Genomic DNA, 24,558 nt, shown 5'->3' with positions numbered 1-24,558 from the left:
CAAATCGACATTATTAATTTATTATACTTTGTGGTTGGATTCTACAATAAAATCAAGTAACTCCACTTCCATATAGTACTTCGTAATTTATTTTTATTTTTTTTTGAATAATTCCATATTTCCATATAGTACATCTTTAAATGCCGTAGATTACACTTTGTGGCTAGATTGCAATAAAATCAAGTATCATGGTAATTTGGGTCAAGTTGACATTTAAGATGGTGTTTATTTAGGGGTATAACGGGAGGGATAAGGATAAGAAGAGAGGAATAGAAGAAAGTTAGTGTTTGTTTAGGCGGATGAGAATTAGAAAGGGGTTGGGGATGGGGATAAAATAATTCCTTATTCCTCCATTTCTACAACAGGGAGAGGGAGTGGTATAAGGGAAAAAGATAGAAAATGGGTTTAAAAAGACTTAAGTATTAAACATGGGATAATAATTATACCGTATTTATCCTTAAACATCCTAACAATTCCCTATCTTTATTCTCCCTCTTTATCCTATCCCTCGTACCAACCCCGTTTAGGGTTTTTAAATCACCCAGAAAACGGGTTTGTTTTCAGGGTGGTTTCGGGTGGCTTTAGGGTTTCGGAGGCCGGCGAATGGGGGAAGGGAGGGTCGTTTTCAGGGTGGCGGAAATGGGAGGAGGGTGGAGTTGGGGAGAGGGAAATTGAGGAGGGGGTGTTCGGGGGAAAGGGAGAGGGTTGAGGTGGGTATTGTGGCCGGGGGAGGGAGGATGGGAGGCGGCCAGCCATGAGTGGGGGTCAGGCTGGGCTAGGGGGCGACGGTGGTTGGGACTGGTGGGGGTTTTTTTTTTTGTTTTTTTTGATAAATTTTTTTCAAGTTTTTTTAATTAATTATTTAAATAATTAATTAAACAATATTTATAAGAACCCATGAGTAACTTCCACGTGGCACAATTAACCTTGTAACAATTTTCATGAACTTATGGTTATATTATATGTTGAATTTGAAAATTTTCGTGGGTATATAAAGTTAAAACTCAGATTTTTTGGGTGGTAGTAAAATAAAATAAAATTTTAAATCGATAGCAAAACTCAAAATGGTGCTGTTTAGTGGTAGTAAAAATCAAATTTCCCTTAAAATTATAAAGTACCACCAAAAAAAAAAAAAAAAAAAAAAAAAAAACAACGTTGCATTCTTGCAACTAAACATTACAGAGGAAGTACTTTCCAATATACGAATCATAAAGTATTCTGTAAATTAGAGTTAATAATGGTTTAGCTGTTTAGGTATCCATTGACTAGGGTGAAAAATGAAATGAGTAATCCTAAAAAATAAAAAGTATAGAGCGGTTTTCTCTAAACTTCCCAAAAAGTTTGTTATTAAAATATAGTAGTACTTCGCATTAGATACCCACTCTTTTCAATCAATAGTTTCCTTTAACGTTGTTCTACAATAAGTAAAAAGATTAATAAAAGATGGTGGGAAAATCATTTGCAAATCATAATCAAGTCATTATCAATGTGATAAACAAACAGGTCACAAAAAGGAGAACAATTAGTGTTGTATAATCTCCATAGTAATTTTCACAATGTACAGTTGCTTATGGAAATCAGAACAGTTCTAAAAACAGTTGGGAGAGCTCAAAAGCATGCCTTTTCCCTGTAATTTTAAACAAGTCAAAGAAGTCAGTTGAGCCAAAAATGAAAAAGAAGATGATGAAAAACAACCTCTTCTCGGAGACAAAAACGCCTAAAGAAATCCTGAGAATGAAATCTAAACAACCATGTCAAAACCCTAAAAGACGCACACCAATTACCATCTTTCGCAACTCAACAACCAGAAGCAACGAAGAAACAAGAAGGCAGAAAAGCTGTCTTGGCAACATAATTCTCTCTTGAACCAAGTCCCTCAGTTTCTGTGCGGCAATACATCACTTTCTTACTCGCTGCCTGTTGTTCTACTGGCATGCCACTTCATGAAACCTTCTTCAAGGGCTTGTCGCATCCATGGGTGCCGGCAACAATCTAGAGCTTCGGGTATGGTTAACCAACTCCTCTGCCGTGTACTCTGTTCTGGCCAGTACTCCAGCTCCTCCTTCACAAGCAATGCAAACATAGCAGCCTTGCATAAACCTTCCGGGCTGAAATCATCTTGCAGGGTTTTGCTCTTAAAGTCATAGTAACCCAAACAATCCTGGGAAATGAGAGAAGCCTTTTAAAGAACAAGAAAGTCCAACAAAATTTATATACTTTGGCTCTGTATGTATAAACTTGTGTGTGTGTGTGGGGGGGGGGGGGGGGGGGGGGGGGAAGATGAAAGCTGCAGATTTAATATCTAATAGAGACTGTTCTGAAAGAGCATCATCTAATAGAGATTGTTCTGAAAGGGCATCATCTAATAGAGACTGTTCTAAAAGAGCATAAATTTTTGGACATCGCAGAAGTCAGTAAAATGGTATAGTCACAGAGTTAAAATTCTTAAAATGCCAGAGTGACCCACAAGCATAAGTTTTCAGGAAAAGAAATTGGTTTAGAGGTAGACACTCTGTCTAGAAACTTTTGCACTTCTTTTTTTGGTTTAATTAATGTATTTATTTCTGATGTATGACATGACAGCTTCAAAAGCCTCTTTAAAATAATCCATATATAGCAAAGTAATACAACACTATACCCCATACAAATAGCCTAGACATATGATGGCTTACCTATATGGCTATGTAGTTGCCTAGAGGTTTTTATATGATAAAACATTGTGCGATACAGAAAGGCAAAAGCCAAGACTGTAAAGGATCATCTAACATCCTTATTGTCAAAGATAAAAGAGTATAGTTCACTGAGATATTTAGTTGTCCTTCACAATTCAAAGTTCAAGAATAGCCAGTTGTTAGCTGATTCAGCTCTGTGAACAATAATATTGGCACTAAGATCAATAGTGAGGACCAAAATAACTGAGAGATTTATCAACTAGCACCAATAAGAGAATATTAAAAACAAGACGGAATAAAAAAAAAGCCTAGAGTTGTTTGGAGCCAAAATAGCTATATATTGCAACATTAATATGAAGTATGAACAACATTTGTTGGGAGCCAATATAACTAATTATTGCTTCAAGATAATCACATCACTAATATTTATATTTTAGTACAAACAACAAACCCAAAGCCCTAAAATTCCCAAATGATAGTCATTGATTTCAAAAGCAAGAGTTTCAGGTGATAAATACACCAAAGTTTTTTTTTTAAAAAAGCAAAAGCATAGGACACCAGCCTCTTCTACTGCAAACAATTCAAATTATCTGCAAGAATACCAGAATATTCTAACTTTTCAGAAATGAAAAATGCAAACAATCCAAATTATCTGGAAGAATACCAGAATATTTTAAACAAAATTAAAAGTCCTAACCAATATGTCGCCTTTGACACCAGCCTCTTCTATTGCTTCACGCCTTGCTGCCTCCTCTACAGTTTCATCATTCTCCCAACCACCCTAGATTTTGACAAAGTAATAAAAAATTTAAGCAAAGGTATAATTAGAAAAATGCTCTTTAAGATTTAAGTGCAATATTTTGAACTTTAGCAACCAAATCTTACAGTCAGCAAAACCTGAAACAGACCTCAAATTCACCAGAAAAGGGTAACTTCCAAGTCACCATCAACCACATTCATAAAAAAGAATCGAAATATTTGGCAACTAGGAACCTCTATAATATGTTTAAAAAAAAAAAGTGCTGCATAGATGTCACTTTCCATAATAGAAATCTAGAGCAGAGAAGGTAGCTTCTACTCAAAATAATTTAATTCAGGTAAACATACAATGTCCCAGCTGAGCAGTGACAATATAACAATATTATAGCGAGTTCCACGTCGGCTAAAAAATCATCAAATGCACTAGATAGACATGAGTTTAATCAATATGTCAAAACACCAATCTTTCTTCATTGATGACTACCAGCCTGTTAGTTGAAAGAAACCATAGGTATAGAGAAAGACAGGCAAGGAAGTCCCCGCAAATGCTATTTATATATGAATAAGAAATATACTAGTACATTATTGGTTTATTGGTAGATGAAGATGAAAAGAAAAAATTCCAAATTCTATACATTACTATGATCCAAGTCGGTAGAAACTAAATAGATGATTCTTTATATACTTCTGCAATTGCCACCCACTTCTATATATTTCCTCTGCGTCTTATTGCTTACAAGTTACGGCTTTGATTTCCATGTTTGCCAATGCACAACTTTGACTCATAATATCATGAGAAAGACCAATAGTAATCTGCAATCCATACCTTTTAAATTGGATAAAATAATATTGAACCAAAGGTTCAATTCCCAAAGCCCCCGGAATTCCATTATCTTTCTTCATCAATTGTACATAAGAAAGACAAATGATGGCCCTTTCCAATCCTTTTTCTATTTTTTTTTTTTGAGGAGGGGGAGGGGGAAAAAAATCCCCCAAGAAGAAAAAAAATAGGTCTAATCTTGGCTACCCCTTCTATGGCATCCTCACTTCTCAAGTAATACAGAGATCACCAGGAAGACTGGAACAGAAAAGGGGAGTTTGATCAAAGGCATGCATATTCTTACCCTATGAGCCACAACGACTTTCGAAAGAGTGCTAGTTAACACTCAATTATCAATCAAAACATAATGTAAAACTAAACTAGAAGGTGCCATTCACACACATAAATTTACTGAGACCCAAGGGCATTAATGTGTGCAGACAATTTACTGGTAGTATTTGCTATTTGCAACTGCAAAGTAAACCAGAAAAATTAGAGAGAACACATGAGCACATTACTTAGACACCATCTAAAATTTAGAAGCAAGCAACTCAGCACTTATTTAGCACATAAAAGGGCATATACTCCTAAATAAGCAAACAAAACCCCTGCAGCAAACTAGATAACTAATACATGGAAATCCCCACAAATGAAAGGTACATTGACCTCCAGGAAACAGGTCTGTAAAAATGAGTATAGCCGAAAAGTTACAAATTTGCCAACTTAAGCGAATACTATATCTACCCTAGCATTTTAGTGGTTTATTAGTCCTTATAATACATTGTTCTCATCATGTTCATTCCATATCCTTGGCCAAGACTCTTCCTTTTGGGCTCCCAGCCGGAAAGAATATTCCTAACTTGGAGAATATAGGGAATACAAAATAAATGTAAAGAGTAATAATTAGAGAAATTATCAGAACTTCTACTTTAAAGATATATGAATTACTCTGACCACTGAGAAATGACAAGCTGCTGTGATACACAGAGATCTCCAATACCAGTGAATTAGTGTTGAGCAACTACAAAGGAGAAGACCGCATTTTTAATACCATGAATGGACCAATAGTCATACTCTCCTAACAACCAGGATTATGATGATAAACATTGCAAGAAACATTCAAGGAAGATCATCTCAAAATGGAAGCCACTATGTCATGCCCTTAACACACAGTTTCCATGCCCATTATCTTCATCATATTAAGAGCCTTTCAAAAATCCATAGGATACAGGAACCATGCCATGCCCTAGTTCAAAACTTTTCATGGCTAATCACAATAACAAGCACAAAATCGAATCAGCTCAAAATACATTTCAGTTGTCCAGCAGATACCCAAAGACAAGCTGGTTGTAATAAAATGACATTATAAGTTGTGGACTATAGATAACTTAGGGAATAAGTAGAGTTGAGGGGAAAAAAAATCAGAACATATCTAAAAAAAAGGGAACAAGGAGAGAGAATGAATAAAGACTTTACTGTGGTTATAGTTGCTTAGTTTGGAAGTACCAGGTCACTTGAAGTCCTGAAATTGTATCACTCAAAAAAATGATTCAATTTTTTCCGAACTTCTCTTCTTAATATTACATTATTAACCAACCTTCAATTACATCTATATTCAAGTTTAAACCTAAGAATAATAATCTTTTTCGCTTATTTTTTATCTTCAAGCTTCCAGTCCATGACACTGATTTTTATTCATCATTTAAATTCCTTCAGACGCACAGGTGATTCAAAGAATGAAGTGCTTCGAAGCAGATAAATTCACCTATGCCACCAAATCTCTCACTGTCTCACATTTCCCTATCCCCCAATATATAAGTAAAGACCAAAATAAGTTTCATGATTTGTTTATCTAATAGTTGTGAACCTCAATCCATAAGAGTGTTCAATGGGTGACTTGGAGGAGCTTTCCAAGGGTATCTCCAAAAAATGACAACTAGATCTACCCCAACAATGGGAAACCTGGTTGTATCTTGATTCTTGAGCGCCTATCTATGGAGAGAGACTTTGCTTTGCAGGAGCCACCAAATTTCAAGGACAGCTAGTTCTACCCCTTCGTTGTATGACGCGTGTCCATGGCTCTCCAATATTTTAAGGGCTGCACTTTGGTGGATCTCCATGGAGAGACAGTGACCATCGTCGGGGTTTTTTGGGTTGAGAAAGAGAAAGAGAGACCAAAGTACATACTCTTAGGCATCAAGTAATAGAGAGTAAGTAGAGACTGTGCCAAGATGGATAAATGTTCATCACTCATGGCCAACACTCTATTGTATACATGAAAAATTCCTATTCGCATCAATTTTCACATCTTCTTTTCAGCATAATGTACTTCATAAGCTCCTGTAACTACTTTCAATGAAGGTTAATAAGCTTTCTATGTTGGTGCGGAGGCTTAGATATACCAGTTATCTAAGGCAAAGTGCCCATGGGGGTTCTTATAGAAATGTATTTGTACAAGTCTTTCCTTAAATGCTTAGCTATTCCACCATAATAAATGCTTAGCTATTCCACCATAATGAACCTATAAACTGAAGTCATTTCATTAAGACATTAGAAAGGAAGGGTTAGCCTAATAGTAGAACATTCTTAAACAGAGTGGCTTTGGGAAAGATATAAATGATATGGTCAAGTAACAGAGACAAAGTTGGTCATCTAGCTACATACTAAGTAGTAAAATCATTGTTGCATAACTTGTTTCCTCATCAAGTGGCTCAATATCATTGTAAAAAGTTTACATGGGGGCTGTAATGACAGATTCACAACTAAGGAGAAATGGAATCAAAGGAAACACCCATCTTTATGACTAGATGCAAATCATGCATTAGTGTTGCCATCTCCAGATCCCCCAAAATTCAAGTTAAACCAAGAAAGTGTCAACAAAATCACCTTAGGAAACAGAAGACCTGGTCCACTAGTTGAGTTGATCATAAGCACTTCCACAATCTTCTCAGAATCTGTTCCATCACTTTCTTCAGAATTTCTATATCTAAAAGGGATACACCTGCAAATAAATTTATAGTTAAATTGTGCAATTCTCCTGACTATTGAGAACATGTAAAAAGGTAATACTAAATTTCAGCATGTCCTACATATAAGAGTACAAGAGGTGAACTTAAGATCTCTTTAATTGTTTGTTCGCGTGTGTATGTGTGTGTGTGTGTGTGTGTGTGTTGGGGGGGGGGGTTGAGATCAAGCAAGAACATGCCTTATCCAAAGCTTACCAAAAGCATGACGTGCTCAAGGATCCATGTTGCAGCCCTCCCCCCCCCACCCACACACACGCACACACACAAAAGCCCACCTTTTGTATGTTGTTACCAATCACAAGTGAATCATTTGTAGCCCTTATTTCAACCCCCCATTCTCTCATCTCATGTTGCCAATCCTCAAAATTGAAAAAGAAAGGTAAATTTGTGTGACAATTAGTCATTGTTTTAGAGATAAATCCTTGTGCTACTAGTCTACAAGACTACAACTACTACCAATAAAGAAAAATCTATTTTGTTTTTCAAAAGTGCTCTTATAAAAAATCTTGAAGTAATCTTTCCACTACTTCCAACTAGTCTAGGGTAAAGATGTGAATATAAAAAACCTCTCCAAACCCGACACACAATGAGTTCATACTCCAAAGATGTTGAGATTTGCTTAGAATCGTTATGCGTTAGCAAACAGCATAAGCATTTGGCATTTGCACTTTGCTCAAAACATTTAGAGCAACCAAACACAAACACCTTGATTAGGGTCCAGCAAAAAACCAAACTGAGCAATATTGCTCAAATCAAAGTCTCAAACCTTATTAAACATACACTTTCAATATGCTCAAACTAAGAGCATGACATGCTCAAGGATGTTGCAGCCCCAACTCCCCCCCCCCCCCTAAAAAAAAAGGCCCCACCTTTTGAATGTGCTTACCAATTGTAAGAGAATTATGGGCAGTCCTTATTAATACCCCCCCCCCCCTCTTTTCTCTCTCACTTCTCATATTGGCAGTCCACAAAAACGAAAAAGAAAGGTTAATATGTGTGACAGCTAGCTAGTCCATCTTTTAGAAATGGAAGCTTGTGCTACTACCAATAAAGAAAAATCTATTTGATTTTTCAAAAGATCTCTTGGAAAAAAAAAACCTTGAGGTAATCTTTCGATTACTTCTAAACAGCATGGGGTAAAGATGTGAAAATAAAAACCTCTCCAAACCTGACACACAATGAATTCATACTCAGGAGATGTTGTTAGGATATTTGCTTAAAATCATTCCACGTTAGCCAACAACATAAGAATTTCACATTTGCACTACTCTTTTCTCAAAACATTACAGAGCAACCAAACACAAACACCTTAATTAGGGTCCAGGCAGCAAAAAATCCCAACTGAGTGCTCAAAACCTCATTAAACATCAACTTTCGATATGGCTGCAAGACAAACCTTTAGCAGCTTCAAATGCAATCATTGTTTAAAAACGTGATCAACCTCCCCAATTTTATGTCCCAAAATCAAAGACTTGAACATCTTCCCAAAGAATTCAATTTAATGACAGAAATGAAAGAAATTCTAAGCACTATTCCATACGAGTTGTTATATACCAATAACCATATAGCTTGACCAATTCTAGCAATGACAATTATGTACTAACATTCTAACAACCCCTTTTCATTTTATAATAAAAAAGATTAAATACCATTCAGCCATAATCATTAAAACAAATCAAGAGCATTGAAACAATTATCAGCCACTTGACCCAAAAAAGACTTGACCAAAAAAACAAAATAACATAATTCCTTTTCTTATGTACAGAGAGACCGGAATGATAGCAATATAGACAGGATTCGATTTCAAGTCAAGATTAGCATCCCGATATTGTACCAACTAAACTAGTCGACATCCACATAATAAATAAATTGACAATAATAATACACAAAAATGGAAACATTTATATGATTATTCTGCATAAACTACACTAAAAGCATAAAAATTGTATGAAAGAAGAAAATACCCAGCAACAAGACGACAGCCATCTTCATAGCGTTGCTGTTGTCGACCAGTGCGTGCTACCAATTCAGACATTTTTCCTTGTTTTTCACAACATCCAACAGACCCCATCTTTTATGAATCTCATCCTATTCTAAAACCAAGTAATTTAAAATAAAAACAACAAAAATTCCTGCAATCAATCAACTAATCAACGAATCAATCAATTTCAAGAAAACCCCAGAAATACCCATGAATTTATTTGCCTAAATTATGATTCTGAATGCAAAAAATGCATTGTTCCTCATAATTCTGAAACAAAAAAGGGAGGGATAATACAAACAGTTAAGGGGTTGTTCTCTTTCGCGGTTATTCCGCAGAAAGAGAGAGGAAATAGTAAGAAGGGGAAATTGAAAAAAAGGGGGGTTGGGATGATGATGAGATGTCGGTTAACAATCAGATTACATTGTGGACAGAGGGAAGAAAAAGGGAGGTAGGTTCTAATTTCTGTCGCCCACAACCCCAAGAACCAAAAATTAAGAACAAACTTTGTGTGAAAAAAGGTGGTGGATTCTAAACCATACAAAAACACACTACGATACGAGGCGAACACAAGACGTACTAGACTATAACCTCTTAACCTAAATTAAGTATAGAAAATATGAACTTTAAGATTAGCACAATGAATTAAATCGTCACGAGTTTAATATGAAAGCACATTAATGATTATTTAAACATCTATTGATACAATGGTCGACATATGGAACATAATAACACACATAGAAGTGTCAATTTGGGTTACTAGGTCATATTCGGTTGGGTCTAGGCAGGTCAAGTCTTTTTTTTTTATTGGAGTTATGTTAAAACACAATGTCCATACAAGTCAAAATCTAAATCAGATCATTTTCGAGTTAGATTTAGTTAGGTTGAGTCAGGTCGATTATTGACATCTCTAATAAAGATGATTAAAATAGGTAAGTGAGTCTACATACTCTACATGTCTAATCATTAACTAATTATATTAGGTTAATCAATGTCAAGCATTTTGACTCATTTAATTAAATGAATTAAGTTATTACTAAAGATTTTTTATTATTTAACAAGAACACAAATTTGATATGAGATGATTTACATTTCCACTTCTAGTTTATTTTATTTGCATTAATGTGAGGTGAAAATGGAATAAAGCAGGATTATAAACATGTGTACGTAGACTTTAAAAGCAAACCCAAACATGAAATAATTTATTTATTTATTATTTATTTATTTATTTTTTGAATGGCAAACATGAAATAAATTATTCATCTTTTATTGATTTTGGAAGTAGAAGAGAAATATTTTCATATTCTATCATAATGAATTAATGATAACAAAGTTAACATTAAACCCTAACCTCCAAAGAATTTTGGTTACAAACTTACAATTATAACAAACTAAACACTCATCTCTCTACATTTAGACATCATCTTACTTCTCTCCTTTTAAACAGCGTACACTAAGCCACCGAAATTGTCAAATGAAGGATTAAAGATGCATAATACTCCCACCGTCCCTAAATATTTGCCCCATTTTCCCATATAGTTCGACCCTTTACTTTAGCCCCATACTATTTTTGGTTGTAAATAATTAGACCACATCTCACAACCACTAAATCTAACACTACCACTTTTCTCTCTTATCAACTCCTATCAACCAAAAATTACAAAAAGTGACTACATCCCATTGGAGCAAAATAGTATGAAGTAAAAGGAAACAAAGGAGTGACAAATTCACTTAAAGATGGGGTATTCCATTGCTCTTCTATTATGTTATGAGCTTTTTGCCAAATGTTTTTTTTTGTGCCAAACGTTTATTAGGCCAAATTGGTTTAAAAAAACACAATTGAGCTACACACCAAAAAAAAAAATTAAAACGAAAAGCTTATATTCAATGATCCCGTTCTCAAGTGAAGTCTTGTTTTCACTTAGAGCACCCACATTGGTGGGCTAGCTCACCATTTTCTCTTTTTTACTTTTTTACTCCACATCATCTCCACATCATTTTCCACTAATATGAGTTACCATTGTAAGTCACTCTTCTAATTTTTTCTACAAAGGTGAGTTACCCCACAATTCTCTTTCCTACTTTTATCAATACCCTCACCAATTATTATTATTATTATTATTATTATTATTATTATTATTATTATAGTGATTTAATGTTAACAAATTCAATTCTTTTAATTATTAAAGTGGTCACTACTTAATTTAATAATATAATTAATGTCTACAATAATAACTAATTAATGACCTTATGTTTTAATTATTATATCTAAAAACTATTAAATTAGTCTTGTTGAGCATGAGTAGTTTCAAAATTATTAAACATACATTAAATTATTATATAAATTAAAACAACAATGTTACAATCAAATTATTGGATTAAAAATAATAAGAAAAAACATAACAACAGAAATATCCTAAAAAATAAAAAGCTTTCTCCGACTACTAGTTACCATCATTCATTACCAAAGTGACGCCATATATGTTCAAGCAAGTCTTTCTTCAATGACATATGAGTCTCACTATTTCGTACATTATTTCTATTTGCCATATAACCCGCTAAACTTAGTTTGTCTAATCTTCCACGTCTCACTATGAATGGTTCGTTGTCACCTTGATTTGATGATTCGCCAACATTTTGAGGTTGGTCAGAGATAAATTCAGATGCATCATAATGCAAATAACTTTCTCGTTCATCTTCAACAATCATATTATGCATGATAATACATGCCATAATAATTTTCCATAAGATTTATGTTGACCATGCGAGAGCTGGTTGGCGTATTATAGCGAATCGAGCTTGTAACACTCCAAAGGCACGTTCAACATCTTTGCGATAACTTTCTTGCTTTTGTGTAAATAATCTTTGTTTAGCGGTTTGTGGAAGCTTGATTGTTGGGATAAATGCTGCCCATTTTGGATATATACCATCTGTAAGATAGTATCCCATATGATATGTATTTCCGTTGACATTGAAACTAACTTGTGGGGCTCGACCTTCACAATATCATCAAACATTGGTGACCGTTAAAGGACATTTATATCATTGAGGGAACCTGGTGTGCCAAAAAAAGCATGCCATATCCACAAGTGTTGCGACGCAACTGCTTCTAAAATGATGGTTGTTGTTTTACTTCTTCCTTGATACATTCCATTCCAAGCACGTGGATAATTTTTCCACTCCCAATGCATACAATCAATGCTCCCCAACATATCAGAAAATCCACGAACATTACTTTCACGAAGAAGTCGTTTTACATCTGTGGGTGTCACCCTCCTCAAATATTCTTGTCCAAAATTTGAGATAACCCCTTCGAAAAAGTGTCCAAGACATTCTCTAGCTGTACTTGCTGCAATTTTGAGGTATTTGTCAACTGCATCAGCTGCTGAACCATAAGCCAACATCCTAATAGCTGCAGTGCATTTTTGTAATGCAGATGCACCGAGTCTTCCGGTAGCGTCAGGCCTTTGTTGAAAGTATACATCTCTTTCACTTAATTTTGTAACAATGCGCTGGAAAACATGTTTACGCATGCGAAATCTAGCTTCAACGAAACATAGTGTCATTGTAAAGTGGTTGTGGACTAAAGTAGTCATTGTATAGCCTTGAGTCAGCATCTTCACGGTCTCTTGGTACATACTACCTTTTTTTCTTCACAGCATGAGTGGATGGGACTTGAAAAGATGAGGTCACAAGAGGGACAACAGCGGAATTGGTTGCTTCCTCAATCAATTCATCTTCTTTACGTCGCTGAGTAATTGATTCATTCCACTCAACATAATCGTTCACCATATATTCAAAAACTCCTAAACTTGATGAATTAGATGAATTTGAATCAAAGTCCATTTTTGAGGAAAAAAAAAACAAATGGAAAGTAGAAAGTAGTGTTTAGACTTAGGTTTTTATTTTGTTAACAAAAGATATTTTTATTTGCGTGTATTAACTACAAAGGTAAACTACTATATATAGAAATTCATAAGATATATGGGCACACAACTCAAGAAGATGAGATTTCTGATGAGATATCCAGATTTCCATCCAATAGCAATTAAAGTTAATGCACACAACTCTAGACAATTAGATTTTGGATAAAGGATTAGATTTCTATCCAATTACGATTCATTGTATGTGCACACGGTAATCTAGTAGATAATATTATTGATAATGTTCTCATATTGCCATCCAATTACAACTAATGTCTGACATCCCATTCTAGAAGATGAAAGAATTACAACATTAAGGGATATAACAATAACTAATTAAAACACTCCTTAAATAAATAATAAAAGCATTACAACATTAAAGGATATAACCATAACATTACAAATTAATAAACTAAACATCATAACTGAAGACAAACTACAAATTTAAGCTTAAATTAACTTAAAAGACGCTCAAACTAGCCTAAGAGATGGCTAAATTCCTCTTTTAATTTCTGAAGAAGATTTCATCATCTTCGGTGAGGTGTGATTTTGCAAGTAGAACACTGAATAATTTGAACCTCTTCTTCTCCTCTTTTCTCTGTCTCTTCATAATATCTCGCTCCTTTTGATAATCCAGCATTTGTTTTGCTACATCTGCTCGTTTCTCATCAACATTTAAGTATTGCCCTTTCATCATATTCATCTCTAATAGGGCTTGGGTGAACGAATCTAAACTATTAATTCCAGAACTAGCAACTGATCTACCTTTTCTTTTAGCCATTTTCACCCCATCGGGTCGTCCACGTCTTCCGTCATCTGTAGGAGTATCTGGTTCTGATCTTTTGGAGCTATCACTTTCACTGGTTTCCGGCACTTGTTTGTTGGCCTCCATTTATCACAATTACGCAACTCTTCCCATACACTGAGTAAAGTGAATCGTGCTCCATTTTGTGTTGCTCTATACATTTCTTGAGCATCAGTCATGACATTGTGTTTGTTGGTACCACTACCATTTCTACGTTGTGCTGCTGCGTAGCAACCGACCCACTCGTTTAATTCTTTGTTAATTCTACCCCATCGACCTTTCATAGCCCTCAAAGTTCTACGTTGGATGATAGAAGGCTTTTCTACCCTAGCTAGCTCATACAAATCATATATACCTTTCCACATATCCCTCAAAGTCTGATCTTTCGCCTTCGTTGGATCATCAAGTGCACAATGAATCCAAGAGGATACAAGTGCATCGTCTTTTTATGCTCCCCACTTACTACTGGAAGCGTTGTTACTCTCTTTTGGATCTACCACGTCAACCTCTTCATCATCATTGTCATCATCAGTAGCATTGATTTCGGGAGGAGTTTTGTTACTACTTCCATCACCCTCGGGAGTTGCTGGATTATTATCTAGTTGGTTAACAAAATGTTGAGACATTGGAAACGTTGCACCAGATGAATAATTCCGGGGAAATTGATGCACGAATTGTTATTGAAATTGGTTTGGAAATTGCTATGGGAATCGGTTAGAAAATTGTTGATTTGGAGACATTATTGGCCGATTAGGAATGTTATAATATAACATTCTTTGAACATTTGGATTAGAAAGGGTATTTGGGTCAAATTGAAAATTAGCTTGAAAATTTGGAGAATTGAAATTCATTTGGTAATTTGGATTGTTTGGGGAGTAGAAATTATTTCCCATATTTGGATTATTAGGATCCATAAGTAGGGTTATTATTTTTTGGATTTAGACAATGTGAAAATTAAATGTTGTGGGTTAATAAGAGAGGGTAAAAATTTAGTTGTGAAAAAATATGTCAATATTAGACTCTATTTATAGATAAAATTATTACAATCTCAACGGTAATTTATTTTTTTTTAAAAGCAATGTAGAATTTTTTTTATTACCGTTATAAAATATTTAACTCTTATAAAACTATACAAATTATTGGCAAATGTTCATGCAAATAGCTAACGGCTACAAAATTCAAATAGTAACCAAGTGTCTGTTTTGGTACTGACGCAACATCAGATATCAGGTACTTTCTTACAAAACCGACGTCGTGTTACACAATTAGAAGGCAAAAAAAAATTAAAATAATGAACTTGATGCACACGGTCCAAGGATGGCCTGGAAGAGAGAAGTGCCTCATGAGGTGAGTAACTCACAAGTCACCATTTACAATGGTGAGCTACCCCAAAATATGAGAGAGAGTGGTGTGGGGAGGTTAGTGAGTTACTCATTGTGGGTGCTCTTATACCATACTAGACATTGTACGCGAAAAATCTGTAAGCATATGAATGTGCCCGAAAGCTCAACTTTATTCCACCAAGAGATGTAGCCAGCAGTGTCAAAAGTATACTTTCTAGTTTTCTATAAGTTTACGACACAAGTTAACAACAACAACAACAATGACAACAACCACAACTACAACCACAACCACAACCACAACCACAATCACCAGTCCACCACCCCCACACCTAGTTGTAATCCACTAAGGCAGGGCTCGAGGAGGATCCACTATATGCAGCCTTACCCCCAATCTGTAAAAGACTATAGAAGATTTTCTGAGTTTATGTACGGATACATGTATCTTTTGTGAGCAACAAAAGATTTTTAAAGAATTTTGAAGCAAAGCCCTCTGGCAAGCCAAAACTGGAGTCAGTAGTCATATCATCATATCAATGCATCAGTAACTCCTGATAATCTTTTTCACTGAAGAATACGTCCCCAAGGCTCCACTGACAACACCCAACACGACAATGGCAGTGCTTATTATCACCTAAAAGTAAAGAAAAGAAACGAGGATGAGTACAATGAGAAACTAAAACCAGCCTTGAAAACAAAAAAAAAAAAAAATCAGGTAAATAAGCTGTCTGTAAGCTAACATTCATCTTCATTTGTGTTGAAAGATCCTTAGACACGCGCTTTTTTAACCTCAAAAGTTATATCCGTTTTTTTTTTTTTTTTTTCCTTTTTACTGATTTGTCATCTCCTTGTAAATTCTACCTCAACATGATTTTCCAGTGAAAGGAACAAAAGGTTAATTAAGCGCAATCACTAAGAAAGCAACCAGCTGTTGGTTTGTTGTGCAACAAGGAATCCTGTGCCCACCATTGTGAAGAAGAGTGGTTGCTGAATAACCCTGCAACAACGGAAGGCATAGGATCCTCTGATGCGTATGGAAGTTTGAACAAGCATGATTGTCTAGTTTTAGTCAATTTCCTGAACTCTTTTGCCCCCGTACGAAGTAAGGTTAATGAAAAAACAACTCTTCCTCTCTTTTCAGACCATGACTAAGTAACGTAAGCCTCACAATATCTAATGACAATAACACTCCACAATCTCCACAAATAAGCAAAATAGATTGTGTTGGCAAACCTGCATCTTTGTCGCCTTCTTTTCCATAATTTTTAAAAAGCATAGAGCTGGAAAGATTACAGCCTGCATCACAAAAGGACACATGAACAATATTCATAAGCATAGGTTCATAGCATGCTAATCAGAATCCAACGTGGCATGAGAAGTAAACTAGGGGAAGAACACCAAGGCAATATCCAAATTAAACTGCAATGTGATTCAATATAGTGTGTACTCTACATATGAGCATGCTTACCACAAGAATACTCAAAAGCGAACCGATTAAAGCCATCAGAAGACCTGCAGCCATAAGACAAGACAATTAATGAATACTGGCCAAATTTTATATCAGGAAACTTCATTGAAAAGATATCAAAGACATTAGAAAAAGAAACAAAGAACATTAACACATAGGGTTATCAAATATTAACCAGACGTCCATAACAAACTAGAGCAACTAAATCTCCAAAACCCTCCGTGTAAACTTAGTTGTCACCTTGTCCCAATCCTTATGATTAATTTTACAAAAGTCCAATTGTGCCTTTTTTATTCTTCCCCATTGCTAGCTTAAAGTAGTGGCATATTGCAATATTAAATCATTACTCATTAGTAAACTAGAAAAAAGTGATAACTTCCACCAAATATCCTAAAAAAGAATATGTGATACAAAGCAGTATGAGACTATTAATGTTGGAGGGAGGAAGGTAGCATATTGGAAAATTAAGTCAACTTAATTAGAAGAAAGAAAAAGGCACTGAGAATTAAGCTGTTTCACCAAAAGAGAGGTTGTCAGTTTATTGGGAGAAAAATGAAAAAGATGCAAGGCTTCTTCCAAACTGCAGAGTGCAAGGATGTTACCAGTCTTGTATCAATTAAAACTTTTCAGCCTATTTCACTCTTTTTTTCTATGATCTTCTAAGAGTTAAGACATGATCCACAAAAAGTAAGACAACTTCTGGCATATCTAACTCCAGCTTACAAAATCTGTTTCTTCTTTAGTTATATTCTTCAAAGCAAAACTATACCATGATCTGGATTAGAAAATTTTAACAGTTGAATCCCAGTGTAAAGTACATACCGAAAAATGGAACTGAGAAAGCTACACAAAGTGTGGAAACAACAAGACTTGTCCGTAGAACAAAGAAACACCAGTTGCTGTTAGCAATATGGGCTGGCAACAGCTCCTCTATTCCTCGAGCTAGTGGGTTCAACAATAATGCATACGTATACGATGTCAAGGATTCACAAAACAAGTCCTAGAGGACAGCATGTATCATATATATCTGTAAACAAAGAAATGACTTCTAATGAAAAAAAGAAAAAGAAAAGGATATTTTGTAAATGGGTTGATCACCTGCACAGAAGAAAACAGAAAATTGTAAGTGTTCCTACTTGAATGTTGGGCAAATATAATTTAAAAAAAAAAAAAAAATGAAATCTATCACATACAGTTGTCCAGAGTGCAACATTGGAAACAACCAAATCCTTTGGCATGTTTAGAGTGATTTGGGATAGAGTGCCCTCGCCAAACATAAGAAATCCCATGACAGCAACACTTCCATATATCAAAACACATATAGCAAAACTGCACAGCAGGTAGGAGTAGACATTAATAACAAGAAACATAAAAACCACAAAGCTCCAAATATTGCTTCTGAGTCTACAGGTAATAAGCTTTCGCCATACCTGGTTATCAATGCTGCTGTAAATTGTTTCTTGTCAGCCATTGATTGATAGATATTGGGGAAAACTGAATGACCTGAGTAGCAGAATCCATACACACCAATAGCAAAGGGCATGCCACTCCAATTTACAAGTTTTCCTGTGTGATGAAAGCCAAGCCCATCCACCGTTCCAAGATACAGAACACAAAAAACAATCATCACTGTTGCAATAACTCCACCAGCTGCACAGGGAAAAAATTCCGCATACCATATGGGTTATTCCAAGTAAAAACACATATAAAAACTGTATTAGACATGAAGAAATTGATAACTTACCTGAAAGGTAAGAAATTAAGCGTAAATTTTTCAGCCACACTGTTGGTAGAACAATTAGGGCAGTGAGCAATGCAAACACATGCGTTGAATCAAGGTAAAAGCCACCCCAACTTAACGACATCCCAGGGAATAGCCTGGTAAGATTGTCCCCCTCCATTATAATGAATTCTACACAATATGACTGCACAAAACATATAAACATTAAGAAAATTTTGAAGGAAAACTGTAGTTCATGATGTAATAAGAATCTCAAATTTCACTTACATATAGCTCCACATACAAGGCAATCTGCAGAGGGAATGAAAAAGATAATTTAGGTTAGTTTATATATTTCTTTCTCAAAGATAGGAAACACAGAAGCAAATAGCATATTCTAAAACAGTTGGGTATACTTACATAGTCATGCTCTCGACAATATCTTCCAGCAAATTTCAATATCATAGACTCATAGAGGTCTTACTAATTCCCGGAAAAAAAAAAAAAAAAGAGAGAGAGAGAGAGAGAGAAGGAATTTAATATCACAGTAAACAATCAAGGAACTCACTGATAGGAATAGACGTCCATATTTTCCAAATGCAGCTTCACCAATGTCTGGATAAGTGATAATCCCTGCTTTACTTTCGAAGCAATATCTCATAAGCGAGGCTGTATAACAACATACCATAGCAAAGAGGAATAAGAATGCCAGGCTCAGCCAACCAGCTTCTTCTATTGTATAAGGAGTAGATAGAAGCCCAACTCCAGCCATAACATTTATCCCTGCAAGAAAACAAACATTAAAGAGAACTCGATTGTTATAAAATGGAAAATTATAGTTGAAATCTGAGAATTTCAGTCATTTAAAGATCATGGTATAAAAGCTTGTAATAGTTTAATTAGACGTTTGAATTGCAATAGTTATCGTGCCCATATTAGATTGAACGGAATCTAATTTTTGATGCAAAAGTTTATCAAATAGGCTTTCCTAAGGGATACGACTTAGTCTTGATCCTATTCATATGTCATTTACTTTAGTGAAGGAAGCTGCTTTTAGAAAAGAGTTTTTGCCTGCAAGAACATTCCTCATATAGGTACTTCATCAGTACTTTTCAGGGATTTTCAGGATAAGATAAAAAGGATCAAATCTTTGAATCTAGTACTAAGTATTTACACTATAGTCTCTATTTAGATGTTTCACTGAAAAACAAAAAAGAGAGCTTATTTCAATCAAAGCAAAAACTCAATCAGAAAAGGAAAAAAAAAATGCAAGTACGTCTAGTCGTGCACAAATATTATTAGCTAGAGAACCTGTGTACTTTTCCAGGATATTCCAGGGAAAAAAGATGAAAAACTTTCTTACAGCATTTACATACACTGTTGGGTTGGTAGGCTCTATGGATTTTTAAACACAATCTTAAAGAGAGATTAAAAAGGTATTCTCACCATTGAATACAGTTTGAGTGAAAGTGCATCCTTGACCAATAGGTAGCTCTCCAGCAAGATGTTCATGCAAGGATCCTAATGCAGATATCCTCGATGGCACTTTCGATAACTTGTCATAGTCTTCTTTCTGGTATCTGCTCCCATATTCAGAAAGCAAGGGAGTCTTATTTCCATCAACATCTATGTTACTTCTGCTGCGAAAGCTAAGCAAGCTAGGAGTTCGACCAAGCAGTCCAAACCCTGGGGACGCAGCAAGTGTATACGAATCCGTTGTCTCTCTATCGAAAACATGAAAACACAAAAGGCAGTTATGAAGATATAACGCTTCCCATCACACAATTACTCCTATACAGTAAATATAGCAAGTTGACAACAATTTAATTCTAGTAACCATAGTGACCAAGTGTTACAAATCAAATTAACCTAACTCATCATTAGATAAAAACCATCAAAGTACAATAAAAAAGCAAAAGTGAAACCAAGATTAAGGCACAGACGAAAGTAGAAAGCGTAATCAACAAAAAGGAACGGAGATAGTACAAACTACGAAGTGCAAGTACATATCATAATCCTATCACTCCTACTCAAACAAACCAAAGAAGCAAACTTATACATCAATTCTTTATAAGCCTACATTTGTTTAATCTCTTCCGTTGGATTCGGCTACTTCTACATTCAAAACCTACAATTATTACTCATATAGTTCATATAAAACAAATTTTACAAATTAAGCCCAGCACCCCAATAAAACCCCACAAGTTCAAACCAATTTTTTTGCCACTAAAATTGAATTGGGCAAAATATAATTAATCCCCCCAACAATTAATGGAGACAAGTCCCCACTCATCTATACACAATTAGATTGTTTTTATTTCATTGTGCATTCAAATTCCTTAATAATTAGCTAAAAATACATAGAATTTTAAAAAATCACAAATTTTCCAAATTAATTACTCAAAATTATGCACCCTTTTTAGAATTGCTAAAAGTGAGAGAATCTCAAATAATCAAACAATTATTCTAAACAATCATAAACTCAACTATTCAATTACAGTATAAAAAAATGCAGAAAAATAGAAAAAATTACCTGAAACTCTGAGGCCAAGTTTGAGAGGTAAAAATTTCACCTTCATCATCATCAACATTGTTATCATAATCAACATTATCATCATCTTCATTATCATCACTGCTACAACTATTAACCCTGTTATCTTCTAAATCATGTTCATCTTCCAAATCAAACTGGGTATCATCTCTATCTTTTCCCGCCATAACAACTACTGCAAATTTCAGCAATTAAAACCCAGAATTTAATATTAAGAACCCAGAAGTTTTTTTTTATTAATTTATGAATAAAGATTGAAACTTTTTCCAATCTTTTAGGTTAAAAAAACAGAGAGGCGGTGAGACGATGATTATGAAAATGATAAATTAATCAAAAAAGAAAGAAATGGACAAAATGGGAGGACAGAGAAAGTGAAAGAGGAGTCTAGAAAGAAGTTTGATTATTGGTGTGATTGGACCGTTGAAGCCATTGTTGTTGGGTTGTAATGTTTGTGTTTGCTCTGCTTTTTATAGCTTGGTAAGAAGTGTGCCCTGTTTTCATTTGTTTTCCGAGATTTTCTCGGTTTATGATTTCCTTTGTAATGTTCTAGACTGAGGTGTAAAATTCTCTATGTAAGAATGTAATTAGGAGTTGCGGAGTATCATTCCTAGGGCCTTGGGATAAGTAAAGATAGTATTGGGCCAGGTTGGCCCATGGGATGGCACAACCTGGCATGTTAAAAAAAAAAAATAACGACAGAAAAACATGATAAGACACAATATGCCCTAACATGATTTGAAATGATAGCATAATACATGACATGTGCTTGGGCAAACTTGACATGTAACAAGGATCGAGTATGAACCGGCGATCCTAGCAAATCCAAGGAACGAAGAACCAACACGAGGCACAATCCACATATGTCTTTAGTGGTAAGGAGTCCAAATTTTAGAAAATTGCACCAAATTTTAGACCACTAGATGCACAAAAATGTAAAAATTGGTTAAATTAATGATGTGGTACACTTTGACCACATTCTTTAACAAAACGAGATCTAATTTTGTAAAGGTCTTACCTCAAATACTAAAAATTTGGAGTTTGAATCTCCTCAAGTGATGGTGCTTGGGGGTAAAATTTCTCTTACCTTCCCCTTAATTTCAAGTGTTTGACCCACAAATATATCAAAAAAAAATAAAAAATCGTGAGGGTTAAAGTATAATAAATTAAATTGTTTCATTTTTCATTTTGATAAAGTCAATTTAACTATGAAGATTGACAATGCGAAACTTAAATTTTTATTTTTATTTTTTGGGAATGTATGAACACAATGTTAAGGTACTATGGTATTATTTTATTATTGAAACAAAAACTTAGAAAACTCTAGCAAGCAATAGCTTGACTTTATTTTAAAATCAAAAAACTTTGGAATGTAAGGTTGACCACGAATTCAATACAAAAAATACAAATGATAAACCTTCTAAACCAAGCATAAGAAAGAGTAAGAATATACATACAAGCACAACAAAATCATTAGAAATATATAAAGAGAATCAAGTTGCCTTCATTTTGAGGAAATGCACTATACTAATCCCAACCCACAAGTCTTTTCATAGTATATCTTATTGTTCTTTTAAGCTTATCTATGCAACGTATGTTTGCGTCAAATTCTTGCATTAATTTCGTTTATTGCAACTCATATTCAAACTAACATTACAAGAAAAGAGGGAGCTCAAGAAAAAAGGAAGATCAAATTTGAAGATATGGGTCAATCGCTGTTGAAACTAACTCCTGGTACAATCCCTTCTTCTTTGGTAACCCTAGAGTTGATCACTAGTTGGCCGGTTTGTGTCGAGCTTTAATTAAAGAAAAAAAAGGTTTATACGAAGTATAAATTATGGTTTAAATGGAAATTTCGAGCCACCAAAAGTGATCAACTCTAGGTCAAACTAAATCTTTTTATACTACTTTGTTATTGATAAATTTCTACGTAATGACTATTTAAATAATATAATAAACATTTTACAATTTTCTAATTTATAAGTACATATCATCCAAATTTGTTAATAGTAATATGTGTTAGTATAAATCGTTTTGATATTATCGAATGTTTTTGAAGGCCTAGCTACACATCAACAAAGCAAATGTCATCATCAAATCTTAAGTTAGCTTAATTAAATTTTATCTATTTATAAGTTGCCTTAAATAATTGCACAATTGAAACATTTTACTAACTTGTTCTCTACAAGAAATTATCAACCGATCAATTGTTGATTTTTTAATTATTTTGAGGTTATCAGGATCATATAACAGACAAAGTCTAGTAACTTATGCTAAACACAATCTTTTTTATTAAAATGGTAAATAACACAATCTTAATTAATGTTTTGTAGGAAATGAGGTGACAAAGTCCAAGTTGGATGAAATAGCAGGAAAATGTTACGAGGACTTCTCAAACATGTTAAACAATAAGGACTTGACGGAACCCGAACTATTTTGTGAGTTCTACAGAGCAGTTTGTGAAACAGTAGAGTATGTCTTTCAACTCCAATTTGTTTCACAAACAATCTTCACCTTCTGATTTAAATCTTAGATTTGATTTCTGTGCAGAGAGATCAATAGCAGTGTTGGCAACACCCAATTTCGATTACCAAAGGAAGAAGTTCTTAGGAAAGCATTTGAAGTAAGCTGGGTTTTGGTTCTTTATTACTCGTACAATTTTATTTTTTCTACGTATAGCACGGGTATAGAATTTTAATTGGACCTTTATGAACCCACATTGAATGATGCAGACATAATTCAATTTCATAATTTGGATACCATGTTCCACAATTGTACCGATAAAGTTAGTTAACAAAATAACAAACAGCACATGCATACACATATTTGTTTTTGTTGCTACGCTAAAAAAATTATGTCATACTCACACGTATACATCTATTTAAGTCACTTATCCGTGACACGTAAGAACACGGGCTAACAAATTAAATGTGTTGACAAATAATAAATGCAGACACACCACAAAGGCAAAGAAAGATTGTCCGAACAAGAGTTCCAAAAGATTCTTCAAGATGCAATAATGGAAACAGGATTTACGGGCATTGGAGCAAAGGATGTTATACTTTACATCTTTGGAGTTCCTGCAACTACATTTCTCATCAAAAAAGGAGTTTTTCCTAGAGCAATTCCTGACGGTTTTTTCATCCCTGCTGTTACCTCTGCCACTGTATTTGCTCTTTCCAAATTTAACAAGATATGATATAATCATCGAGTAATCATGTACTCCGTAGTAAATGATGTAACGCGTGTTTGATTATACAAATGTTTTCTAGAAATTTGTTGTAACATGAGGCTCATAATGTACATTGTTTTGGGTGTAATGAAATATCACAAGCAAACCTATGCAATATACATGCATACATGCCTTAATAAATATGTCACACTGCACATATCTTTGTTTCTTCAAGTGCAAATCTACAATCTGTTACTTTGTTTGATAATCGACAAATAATTTACCAAACATTTATGCAATTAAAAAGTCAGAAGGCCAATAAAA

General features: G+C 34.5%; 4 protein-coding genes across 4 annotated transcripts; 1 reads left to right on the top strand and 3 right to left on the bottom strand.

The window, feature by feature from the left end:
- Positions 1 to 1,458: 1,458 nt before the first annotated feature.
- Positions 1,459 to 9,807, bottom strand: LOC110711504 (nudix hydrolase 16, mitochondrial-like). Its single transcript, XM_021889909.1, has 4 exons — positions 9,242 to 9,807; positions 7,138 to 7,252; positions 3,370 to 3,453; positions 1,459 to 2,161 (listed from the first exon to the last, which is right to left on the bottom strand). Exons 1-4 carry the CDS (start codon positions 9,346 to 9,348, stop codon positions 1,907 to 1,909), a joined length of 561 nt encoding a protein of 186 aa, XP_021745601.1. The 5' UTR covers positions 9,349 to 9,807; the 3' UTR covers positions 1,459 to 1,906.
- Positions 9,808 to 12,284: 2,477 nt separating this feature from the next.
- LOC110711546 lies at positions 12,285 to 13,104 on the bottom strand. Its single transcript, XM_021889958.1, has 2 exons — positions 12,902 to 13,104; positions 12,285 to 12,798 (listed from the first exon to the last, which is right to left on the bottom strand). Exons 1-2 carry the CDS (start codon positions 13,102 to 13,104, stop codon positions 12,285 to 12,287), a joined length of 717 nt encoding a protein of 238 aa, XP_021745650.1.
- A 2,365-nt stretch (positions 13,105 to 15,469) lies between these two features.
- On the bottom strand, positions 15,470 to 22,171 carry LOC110711716 (amino acid transporter AVT1A-like). Its single transcript, XM_021890136.1, has 12 exons — positions 21,048 to 22,171; positions 19,961 to 20,238; positions 19,083 to 19,297; positions 18,803 to 18,826; positions 18,539 to 18,719; positions 18,225 to 18,444; positions 17,988 to 18,123; positions 17,873 to 17,892; positions 17,617 to 17,762; positions 16,795 to 16,838; positions 16,560 to 16,622; positions 15,470 to 15,960 (listed from the first exon to the last, which is right to left on the bottom strand). Exons 1-12 carry the CDS (start codon positions 21,230 to 21,232, stop codon positions 15,868 to 15,870), a joined length of 1,605 nt encoding a protein of 534 aa, XP_021745828.1. The 5' UTR covers positions 21,233 to 22,171; the 3' UTR covers positions 15,470 to 15,867.
- Positions 22,172 to 22,296: 125 nt separating this feature from the next.
- Positions 22,297 to 24,442, top strand: LOC110711647. Its single transcript, XM_021890063.1, has 4 exons — positions 22,297 to 22,796; positions 23,396 to 23,534; positions 23,613 to 23,685; positions 24,016 to 24,442. The coding sequence occupies exons 1-4, from the start codon at positions 22,766 to 22,768 to the stop codon at positions 24,259 to 24,261; spliced, it is 489 nt and encodes a 162-aa protein (XP_021745755.1). The 5' UTR covers positions 22,297 to 22,765; the 3' UTR covers positions 24,262 to 24,442.
- The last annotated feature ends 116 nt before the right edge of the window (positions 24,443 to 24,558 follow it).

This window comes from Chenopodium quinoa, unplaced genomic scaffold (genome assembly GCF_001683475.1).
Source record: "Chenopodium quinoa cultivar QQ74 unplaced genomic scaffold, ASM168347v1, whole genome shotgun sequence".
In the NCBI taxonomy this organism is placed as follows: domain Eukaryota; kingdom Viridiplantae; phylum Streptophyta; class Magnoliopsida; order Caryophyllales; family Amaranthaceae; genus Chenopodium; species Chenopodium quinoa.
This window is presented reverse-complemented; position numbering and strand designations above follow the sequence as displayed.

Bases quoted from the DNA above. Each gene is read 5' to 3' on its own strand.
- LOC110711504 (XM_021889909.1), bottom strand. From the start codon at position 9,348: ATGGGGTCTGTTGGATGTTGTGAAAAACAAGGAAAAATGTCTGAATTG. The intron at 7,253-9,241 runs GTATTTTCTTCT...ATTTATTTGCAG, and splicing joins GGCTGTCGTCTTGTTGCTGG to GTGTATCCCTTTTAGATATA. The intron at 3,454-7,137 runs GTGATTTTGTTG...GTCAAAATCTAG, and splicing joins CAGGTCTTCTGTTTCCTAAG to GGTGGTTGGGAGAATGATGA.
- LOC110711546 (XM_021889958.1), bottom strand. From the start codon at position 13,104: ATGGACTTTGATTCAAATTCATCTAATTCATCAAGTTTAGGAGTTTTT. The intron at 12,799-12,901 runs GTAGTATGTACC...CGTTGAAGCTAG, and splicing joins CATGCTGTGAAGAAAAAAAG to ATTTCGCATGCGTAAACATG.
- LOC110711716 (XM_021890136.1), bottom strand. From the start codon at position 21,232: ATGGCGGGAAAAGATAGAGATGATACCCAGTTTGATTTGGAAGATGAA. The intron at 16,839-17,616 runs GTATGTACTTTA...TTATGGCTGCAG, and splicing joins TTTCTCAGTTCCATTTTTCG to GTCTTCTGATGGCTTTAATC. The intron at 16,623-16,794 runs GTAAGCATGCTC...TTTGTGATGCAG, and splicing joins CGCTTTTGAGTATTCTTGTG to GCTGTAATCTTTCCAGCTCT.
- LOC110711647 (XM_021890063.1), top strand. From the start codon at position 22,766: ATGGGTCAATCGCTGTTGAAACTAACTCCTG. The intron at 22,797-23,395 runs GTACAATCCCTT...AATGTTTTGTAG, and splicing joins GCTGTTGAAACTAACTCCTG to GAAATGAGGTGACAAAGTCC. The intron at 23,686-24,015 runs GTAAGCTGGGTT...TAATAAATGCAG, and splicing joins TTCTTAGGAAAGCATTTGAA to ACACACCACAAAGGCAAAGA.